This window comes from Primulina tabacum, chromosome 13 (genome assembly GCF_025594145.1).
Source record: "Primulina tabacum isolate GXHZ01 chromosome 13, ASM2559414v2, whole genome shotgun sequence".
Classification (NCBI taxonomy): domain Eukaryota; kingdom Viridiplantae; phylum Streptophyta; class Magnoliopsida; order Lamiales; family Gesneriaceae; genus Primulina; species Primulina tabacum.
In genome coordinates this window covers 28399734-28410751 of record NC_134562.1, presented here as the reverse complement: position 1 = coordinate 28410751, position 11018 = coordinate 28399734, and the positions used below count along the sequence as shown (strand labels likewise).

At 35.5% G+C, this 11018-nt stretch overlaps 1 protein-coding gene across 3 annotated transcripts; it reads right to left on the bottom strand.

The window, feature by feature from the left end:
• Window positions 1-3341: 3341 nt before the first annotated feature.
• Window positions 3342-10629, bottom strand: LOC142522790 (uncharacterized). Of its 3 annotated transcripts, XM_075626327.1 has the most exons (5): window positions 10396-10629; window positions 10118-10253; window positions 4056-4184; window positions 3759-3838; window positions 3342-3664 (listed from the first exon to the last, which is right to left on the bottom strand). In XM_075626327.1, the coding sequence occupies exons 1-5, from the start codon at window positions 10581-10583 to the stop codon at window positions 3640-3642; spliced, it is 558 nt and encodes a 185-aa protein (XP_075482442.1). In that variant the 5' UTR covers window positions 10584-10629; the 3' UTR covers window positions 3342-3639. The 3 variants fall into 3 exon arrangements, with proteins under 3 accessions (XP_075482442.1, XP_075482441.1, XP_075482443.1); XM_075626326.1 differs by having other exon boundaries at window positions 3342-3838; window positions 10396-10623; XM_075626328.1 differs by having other exon boundaries at window positions 3342-3838; window positions 10423-10612.
• Between the last annotated feature and the right edge of the window lie 389 nt (window positions 10630-11018).

The window sequence follows — 11018 nt, the reverse complement described above, 5'->3', positions numbered from 1 at the left end:
CAATTTGTTCATTAGTTGCAGCAGCCAGAGTCTTTGTCAATTTGGTTGAAATAATCACCATCAGTTCTCATTTCCAGTTCTGATTCATATGCCTTGAGATATGTAAACAGATCATACAATCAAGTGTATTAAGGTCATTTGATTCTAACATAGCCACTGTTTTGACATTCCATTTTCTTCGGAGTGCCCTCATAACTTTCTATATTATTTCTTGATTGTCATAATCTTTGCCAAGATCATCCATTCAAGAATGATACTGGTAACTCTTTCATCGAAGTCTGACATAGATTCTTCAGCCTTCATCTTTATACTTTCAAATTTTTGAATAGCAACAAACAATTTATTCTCTTTTGCTTGATCACATAGTTGTATCATTTTATCTCAGATTTCTTTGGCAGTGGAACACATGTTTGGTTAAGCGTACATGAGTGAGAGTAGTACTGGGATTGATGATCTCTTGGAATGTTCTCATGCGTCAAGATCCTGACGTTGTGCTACTTGATCTGATTGGTTAAGTGAGCTGTAAAAGAGTGACACTAAATCTCAATGGATAATACTGTCTCTGCTGGGGACAGGGCCGACGATAGGGAAATTGTAAAGACAGATCTCTAAGGGATTTGAGACAACACCAGCAGATAGACACGCACCTCCCCAAATTCATGGGCCTAACAACCTGACCCATTAGCATCCAAGTAGGTGCACTCTGCGTTGCCACAAGTATACGGAAACAAAGTTGCGCATTGACTAACAGCTATATCTTTTGGCATAGTGGCAAGTGCTTGATTCTAAAAATTGGTATCAGAGCGAGGCCATGAGTTCATGTCTTCAAAGAAGCATATTTCTATAATTCTTGGGGGGAGGGGGATGTTGGATTAAGCGTGCATGAGTGAGAGTAGTATTGGGATGGGTGACCTCCTGGGAAGTTCTCATTCGTCAAGTTCCTGATGTTGCGTCTCTTGATATGGTTGGATAAGTGGGCCATAAAAGAGTGACACCTAATCTTAACGGGTAATACTATCTCTGCTAGGGACATGGCTGACAGTAGGGAAAGGGTAAGACTGATCTCTAAGGGTTATGAGACAGTACTAGCAGATAGGCACGTACCTCCTCGGACTCAAGGGACTAACAGCCCGACCCATTAGCACCCAAGTATGTGCACTCTGTGCTACTACAAGTATAAGAAAATAAAGTTGCACTTTGGTTAATAACTATAGCTTTTGGCCTAGTGGTAAGCACTTGATCCTAACAAATACATTTTAATATTGCTCAAGGTTTTTTTTCCCAATGTCTTGTATAAGATATCCTTTGCAATATTGTCTACGTTTGCCTTTTTCTTCTCATCACTGGTCCATTCCATTCTCCTTTTTTTCAATCATATGAGCAGCACCATCAGATTTGACAATAACACTGTTTGCTTTCATGATCTTTATTGGTTCGTCTATGATGATGTACAACATATCATCATCTTGTGCAGCTAGATGATACTGCATTATAATCTTCCAATCATCAAAGTCTTCTTTAGATAACATTGAGATTTTTTTTGAATGAGACCATTTTGAATATAATGTCAGAAACAAGAATTAACCCACTCTGATATCACCTATTATGATCGGAAATAAAATTAGAGGGGGAATAAATAAATTTTTCTCAACAAATATTTCGGTTGGGTTAGCAACACTTAAATAAAATTCTTGTCAGTTGGGTTATCAGTAAGTAAACAATAAGAACTGTGCGGAAATAGACTGACTGAGACTTGTTTGAACAAAATGACCTGTCAAAACTCAGTTGGACTATCGAATGAAAGGTAAAAGAGGTAAACCGAAAAGTAGATTGTAACGAGTTTTTATTTTTTTTTATGTTCGAAGACTTCATTACTTCTGCGTCACCTCTTCTTTCTCACAGAAAGTTCGCACTAAAAAATTTGGTCATTACAAAAAAATTGAAATCACTCAGTTCAGTAGTATTTAATACTATCTAATTGAAATTCTTAGTAAGCTTCAATTTTAATCAACTTGAGCAGCAAGACTTCTTACTCCCAATTGCACAGATTTTCCAGAGAAATTCTAAGCACAAATTGATCTTCAAATGATAAGATAATAACTTATTGATGTGTGCTTGCTCTTATCAATTTGGCTCGCATAAAGATTAGTATATAAGTTAATTCAAAAAATTGAGTTGGAGAGCTTAAGAGGCTTGTCAAACTGAACTATTTATAGACTTTATTTGCAACAATAATTTTTTTAAATCATATATCAATTTCCAAATATAGATATCGTTATTGTCATATCGTCTTTTCTGACATGTTCTGGTAGTGTGCGCGATTCATGATATTCTGTTGAGACTCAGTGACTGTTGTATGAAAAACTTTATCTGATATTTCAGCTGAGATCTTATTCTTAATAACTGAGTATATTGATATTTTTCAGAGAATGTTTGTTTTTTAACTGTCAGTTTGGCTTCATCAATTGTCTTTAGATCAGTTTGCCTATCAATATCCTTCTTACACTATCTGTTTAGCTCGGTAGTTAGTTAGACTCTCAGAAAATTTTTTCTTATTAATATTTCGTTTTGTTCTTGAATTCAGTTTGGTTAGACTCTGTAATTATCCGTTGGATCAGCAGCCTTGTTAAATCACCAAAAGTTACAATGTTCTAACAAAACCTTATAACGTTCTTACGCTCCGAAGGTTCCACCGTTCTATTCTTATGTATAGATACTCGGGTTTATTCATATATATTTTTTAAAAATTAAATCACTTAATTTTAAATTTCCTTTAATTATGAATCATGATTTTGAATAAAAATATTTCCTATATTTTTTAGAAATTCAATATAATACACTCGAACAAATAAATTTTAATAATTTTAGAAAGTAAATAGGGTATGATATACCTTGTATTCTTATAAATTCATGAAAATATACAAGAGTAAAGAGCTATTTTAGCTAATACAAAATTTTAGATACAAATTTATTCAGATAGGTTTTTGCGGGTCACTTTATTAATGGAAAAAATGTGACATTCATAATTTCAGAAAAAGTATTGACAAAAACTTGTATGAGATGGTCTCACAAATCGTATTTTGTGATACAGATATCTTATTTGGGTCATCCATGAAAAAGTATTATTTTTTATGCTAAGAGTATTACTTTTTATTATGAATATCGATTGAATTGACCCGTCTCACATATAAAGATTCGTAAGACCGTCTTACAAGAGACCTGATCAAAAGTATTTTATAGAGGTCTAATTGGTGATTGATATTATTTATTTTTTACATGAATTATAAATACTTCAGAACAAACACATACATCGTCTAATTCATAAAGCAGAGATTGACATATAAAACCAGATAGGATTGGAATTGATTAATCATCGTCAACTAAAATTGCATATTAGTTCACAATTTCATCAATGGTGATATTCATTTTAAATCTTGCAAACGCACAACTTTCATAAACTAATACAAAATAATCGAAAATATGTTCCAAATAATAGTTTTTCTTGAATCAGATCTCATCCTCTATATCTAGGCTCGTTGTCGAGCTCAGATCTGGATAAAGTCGAAATTCTGGAGCTTGTAGTCGAGCTCAGAGATGTATTAAGATGATTTTTTTTTTGCCGCTACACGTATATCAACCTCATGTCGATGTGCTTGTGTTCCAAGTTCCAACACTAACGTTCATCAGGACGCAGCCGCCTACAAGCATGGCAAAATGCTAGAGGTGGGTCCTAAGCTTGCTTCGTGCTTGTATCCCAATCGGCTTCTTCCCGCAAGTTGTACTCTACCACAAGTCCAAGATTGTCAACTAGTTTGTGATACTGGGAACATCCTGAACACTGAGAATAATAAACAAAAAGTAAAGTTTAACGCAACATCCAGAGAGAATACATCAAATGGTCATTCCAAATTCAACAATATTCAGCAGTGGTTCGTATATATTTACTGCCTTGAAACATATAATCAGATGACGAGATGAAAGATAAGAAAAGTTCAATACTTCTGGCAGATAATCGCAAAATCATCTCACTGTAATATGGCTTAAAACAAATTTACCTGTACATAAACAAGCCCTTGTTCGTAAGCTAATCTGTTTATTAACCTTTGTGATCGTGCACCACAAGCATTACATGTAAACGATGCCAACAAACTTCTTCTTGGGAGCTTGAGGTCGACAACATCTTCCTAAAAGCAAGAAATCAAGGAGCTTAGCGAGGTATAGTTGATAAAAAAGAGGTTGATGAGATACTACCGTCGAGGTATTTACCTCGTGCAGATCCAATGGTAATTATTGGCTCGAATACATAGGGTCCATGCTTGACCCCGTATGAAAAAGTTGGCTACTTTCACATCAAATGCAGTAACGATCAAACACGGACCAAACAGATTAAAAAAATGCAGCCCAAATCCCCAGAGGCAGGTTCGATAACAAAACCATTCACATTAAACAAACAAAGAGAGCATATCATCCGAGTAAAATAGATTCACAGGGTAACATAAAGTGTAAAAAAATCACCGGAAACAAATAATCAAACATTGATATTCATCCACATCAGCAAATCATCAATTTCTTTGATTATTTCATCCCTTTATTACAATAATTGATGTGAATTTATGTTTTAGTTTATTGATTGTTAATTGATATACTCTTTTTGATTAATTTCTGCATTATTTGTTAATTAAATTTCAATGTTATTATTGATACATACAAAATTATTTATTTATGTTTGACTTCGAAAATTTTGGAAAATCTAAAAGACCTGACTTGAATATTGGGGAATACATTGCCCTCTTTGGATTATTTAGTTGTTTCCATAATTCCAACATGGGTCTTCTTGATTTTTAAAATTTTTCGAACTCGACATTTGAATCTAAATAAAAATTTTTTTTGTATGTATCAACAGTAATATTAAAATTTAATTACTAATAACACAAAAGTCAAACAAAATGATTATATAAATTAAAAATCAACAAATTAAAAGAGAAACAATATAAAAAATCAATTAAAATTTGACAAATAACTATGAAAAAATTGTGATGGTCATATAACATAAATATTCACATCAAAAATTAAAATTAAGGGACGAAACAACCAAATATTTTAATACTCGGATGATCTATGTGATTCAAATCAATACTTGTTGATCTTTACTTGATGGATGCTCTCTTTGTTTGTTTGAATATCTGAAGTGAATAGATTTGATATCGTCGCTGCTTCAGATTTGGGGCTTTGGGCTACACAATTTTTATCTGTTTGGGGTGGGATTGATCATTGGTTGATGTGAAGCAACCTATTTTTTCTTAAAAAACAGAGAAATATGAGATGTCTCTAATAATTTATTTTTTAAATAAAGCCTTTCTCAGTGCGCCTGAGAAAAGCTTCCCGTTCGAGAGTATCCCGCTGCGCCTGGGTGTAGTGCATACCTAGGTGCGGCAAGGTCACCTGGTAGGACCTCGCGCCTGCACCTTTTACAACTATAGGCTAAAGAACTAAAACTCTCATTAATCTCAGTTTATATTACAATTTACTATCATTCCGTCTTCATATAGATATAGAATTTCTTAATTCCTTCTACTAGTTGAAGATCTCACATCGTATCAGCAAATTTTTGATATCACCAAACAAGTTTTGTTTCAGAAAACAAATTTCAGAGTACTAAACTCCTCACAACTCAATGAAACTCGTGCAATGACAACCTCAAAATATATCTTCTAATGCGGAAGATTAACTGAAGTTACAACCACATAGCATAATAAGAATTTCGAAAGATAAAAACCTTACACTATTGAAGATAAAACTCTTGGATATGTTACACACAGTATTGTTATTATTATTAAGATAATTCAAAAGAAATATTAACACAATCAAATATTACACCACTCCAAAGAAAACTATATGCCTAGTATTTCTTCTTGCTTGTGTTTTTGTGGTTGTTGGGAAATTACACCGAAGCGATGCCGACCACGATGATAATATAGTACCCAACTATTGCGGAATAAAATAACCAATAAGAACACAAAGATTTACGTGGATCACCCAATAAAGGCTACGTCCACGGAGTACTGCAACTTTTATAACTGGAAGAAATATTACAACAAGTGTATACAACAATACACTCAATATTTCTCACTCCCAACCCGAGTATACCGAGAAAATCATTTCTCTAACTCACACAAGAGAATTCTCGCACTCAAGAAAAAATACACTCTTTTTTTTAAGCACTCTCTTTTTATCAAAGCTGAAAAGCTTTTGATTTAGGGATACTAAAAGCAAATAAGGAAGGCTCAATTTATAACAAATTTCTAAGCCAACATTGAAAAGAATTCCAATGTGGGATTCCAATTTTCTGAATTTTTTATTCAGCGTAAGCCCCAATTTTACCTAACATTTCTCCCACTTGAAGACTTGATTTCAATAATGTCTTCACACCATCATTGCAGCAGCTCATATATCTCCATTTATAATTGCAGTCCAACTGAAGTTGAACACAACTTCAGTTTGTCAATGGTTACCGTCTTCGTGAGCATATCAACTGGATTTTTACTTCCATGAATCTTCTCCAGCATCAAGACTCCATCTTCCAGCACTTATCTGATGAAATGGTACCTAACCTGTATATGCTTTGTCCTAGCATGATAAACAGGATTTTTTGCTAAATGAATAGTACTCTGATTGTCACAGTGTAATGTGCTATCTTCAAGTTTCTAACCCAACTCTTCCAGAAAGGATCTCAACCATATCATCTCCTTACTAGCTTCTGTAACTGCAACATACTCGGCCTCAGTAGTCGAAAGCGCAACAATTTTTTGCAGCTTAGACACCCAGCTTACAACTATACCACCTAATGTGAACACATATCCAGTAGTACTTTTCCTGCCATCCAGGTCACCACCCATATCGGCATCGACAAAACCCTGTAAGCCCAATTTTGACCTCCTGAAGCATAAAGAACAACTAGCAGTACCTTTCAAATACCTGAGAATTCACTTAACTGCTTCCCAGTGTTGCTTTCCTGGATTACTCATAAACCTGCTCACAACTCCCACTGCATGTGCTATGTCTGGTCTTGTACACACCATTGTATACATGAGGCTTCCGACAGCAGAAGCATAAGAAACCTTACTCATATAAGCTTGCTCCTGCTCCGTCGATGGTGATTGTGCTTTGGTTAGTTTGAAATGACTATCAAAAGGAGTACTCACAGATTTAGCTTCATCCATATTAAATCTGCTAACCACCTTTTTCACGTACTCTTCTTGAGATAACTTCAAGAATCCATTCACCTGGTCTCTAAAGATCCTCATTCTGAGGATTTGCTTTGCAGCACCCAAATCCTTCATGGCAAATTCCTTTGATAAATCTTTCTAGAGTTTATCAATTTCTTCCAGACAAGCTCAAGCTATCAGCATATCATCTACACATAGCAGTAGTATGATATAAGAACCGTCAAACTTTTTCACATAACAGCAGTGATCAGCTTGACACCTTAGGAAACCATTATTACTCATGAAACCATCAAACTTCTTGTACCACTGTCTAGGAGCTTGTTTGAGACCATACAAGCTTTTCTGAAGTTTGCACACCATTTTCTCTTTTCTCCGTACTTCAAAGCCCTGTGGCTGCTTCATATAAATTTTTTCATCTAGATCACCACGAAAAAACGTAGTCTTTACATCCAACTGCTCCAAATGTAAGTCTTCCTTCGCCACTAGTCCAAGTAAAGTCCTGATAGTGGCTAATTTAACCACCGGAGAGAAAATCTCGGTGTAATCAATTCCTTCCCGTTGTTGGAAGCCTTTTACAACAAGTCTTGCCTTGTACCACTTGCTACCATCTTGCTCTTCTTTTAACCGGTACACCCACTTGTTATGTAACGCTTTTTTGCCTTGCGGAAGTTCTGTCAACTCCCACGTCTGATTGGATGACAGTGAATCCATCTCATCTTCCATGGCCAACTCCCATTTGGTTAAATCATCATTTTGCATTGCCTCTTCATAGGTCTCCGACAAAAGACTATGTCTGGGTATTTGAATGGCTTTGTAATCACAAGAACTTGGACAAATTTAGCTATAAATAGGGCCGTGCTCAAAAAATTGAAAAAACACAACCACAACCACTGTTAGGTAAAATTAGGGCCCACGCTGAATAAAAAATTCAGAAAATTGGAATTCCACATCGGAATTCTTTTCAATGTTGGCTTAGAAATTTGTTATAAATTGAGTCTTCCTTATTTGCTTTTAGTATCCCAAAATCAAAAGCTTTTCAGCTTTGATAAAAAGAGAGTGCATAGAAAAAAAAAGTGTATTTTTTTCTTGAGTGCGGGAATTCTCTTGTGTTAGTTAGAGAAATTATTTTCTCGGTATACTCGAGTTGGGAGTGAGAAATATTGAGTGTATTGTTGTATACACTTGTTGTAATATTTCTTCCAGTTATAAAAGTTGCAGTGCTCCGTGGATGTAGCCTTTATTGGGTGAACCACGTAAATCTTTGTGTTCTTGTTGGTTATTTTATTCCGCAATAGTTGGGTACTATATTATCATCGTGGTCGGCATCGTTTCGGTGTAATTTCCCAACAACTGGTATCAGATCCTTGTTGTGAAAATTCTTAAGAATTCTGAGTATGCTCTGTGGTTATAGCTTTGTCTGATCTTCCACATCAGAAAAGATTTTTTGCTAAGGCTAGCGAAGTGATAGCCGGAGATGATGGATCGGGACTGGGAATCAACAAGTTCGACGGAACAGATTTTTCGTTCTGGCGGTTACAGATAAGAAATTATCTGTACAGTAAGAAGCTGCATCAACCTCTATCAGGAAAGAAACCGGAAAAGATGGAGGATGATGACTGGGAGCTCCTTGACCGACAGGTGTTAGGTGTGATACGATTGACCATAACAAAGAATGTGGCACATAACGTGGCGGAGGCACAAACCACAGAAGAGATGATGTCTATTTTATCGGACATGTACGAGAAGCCATCAATAAACAACAAAATGCATCTCATGAAAAAATTATTCAACTTAAAAATGGGAGAAGGTGCTACGGTGGCTAAACATATAAATGAATTTAACACGATTGTTTCTCAACTAACATCGGTTGAAATAAATTTTGATGATGAGATTCGTGCACTTATCCTTTTGGCGTCTTTACCAAATAATTGGGAACCAATGCGGGCAGCGGTTAGCAACTCTGTTGGAAAAATAAAGCTACAATTCAATTATGTCAGAGATCAAATTCTTGCTGAAGAAGTTCGCAGGATGGATTCGGCTGAAGGAACATCATCGAGATCTGCTCTAAATCTCGAGAACAGAGGAAGGGGCAGGAGTGGCGAAAAGAGGTCTAACCGATGGCGCGGTAGGTCCAAGTCAAGAAATGGAAAAGACAAGAGCAACTTTGAAAAGAATTTGAAGTGCTGGAGCTGTGGTGAAACTGGTAACTTAAAAAAGAACTGCAGATCAACGAAGAATAATGCCAATGTTGTCACTGAGGAAGTACATGATGCTCTGCTATTATCCATGGAAAACCCTGTTGATTCTTGGGTTATGGACTCGGGAGCTCGTTTCATACCACTGGTGACCGCGATGTATTTGATAATTACATCGCTGGCGATTACGGAAAAGTTTTCCTGGCTGATGGAAAACCCTTGGAAATTGTTGGTATGGGTGATGTACGGATGAATATAGTTTACCGTCGCGGTCACGGAAGATTGCTGTCGCGACGAAGTTCCAGGCTAAAATGACTCTGTAACTATGCCTTTTTTTGAAAATTCAGCGATTTCGCGGTCGTCGCGGAACGGAATGACGATTTCGCGACTGTCGCGGCTGTTATTGAACGTTTTCTATAATTTTTCCCAATTTTTTTCAATTAAAATTTTCCAAATTATATAAATATTTAAATTTTTATTATAAAAGTATTCCCAACGATAATCGCCGCGAAATATCCATGGAACATCAGCCTTCGCGATGTTCCCACGAGGGCGAACCGTGTTTGCTACAAATCTTACCAAACTTTCATGCTATACAAATATCTGCTAATGTTCCATTGATACACAAGAGCGTTCCTATTACCTCCAATCGAAAAAGAAAAGACGATAAAACATGGAAAAAAAAGGAAATTATACCTCTTGGGAATTCTTTGAACCAGAAGACTGCCCTGGTTCCGGATACTCTTCAGAACAATCTTCCATCACACAGGAAATCACAGGTGATCGAAACCATTCCTTCAGCACCTTATTTTTGCGGTAAGAAATACTCAACCTGTGTCAGATAAGGGCTGATTTTTTTTTAAAAAAAAAGAAAATCTATAAAACATCAAATTGAATTGAAAATGTTGCTACAAAGAAAAACCCCAGAAAAAATTAAACTGAAGCAAACGTTTTTAGTGATATAAAAGATTTACACTGTAGTAATTGCCATAAAAGATGACCTGGAATGTGCAAACAATTCAGAACTGGGGCCAAAATCAGGTCTGAGAGATTGGGAAAATGGATGGGAAGAAAAGCGGGCTACGATTCTGTAGTGGGTTTTGGTCTTTGGAGTTAGAGAGGAATCAAAGCCATGAATGTTGCATCTGCCTAACGTAGCCATTGAAAGACCCACGGAAGTGAGTAATTCAAGAAACTTTATTGAATGAATGGTTGTCCATTATTATCTATTTTTTATGATTATGTTTTTTTTTATGAATATATTTTTTTTTTATAAATAAACAATTTTCAAAATAATTGCAACATTAGAAATTAAAATGAACATTTATCCAAACATCAAAATCCCTTATTCTTTTTTTTTTATAAAATCACCTAAAAATTAAACTTATTTAAATGTTTTTTTTAAAACTACAACTTTTGTGTGTAAATTCACTTTGAATCGCGCTTAGCTAGAGAGTACATTGTCGTTTATACGTTTGAATCTGCTTCAATAGGGAGGTTGTTTGGGCAGAATTCGGGATGGGCTTATTGTCAATTTTTTTTTCTTGATGACACACTTCGATGTATTTTGAAGTGGTTCAAGAACGCTAATCGTGGT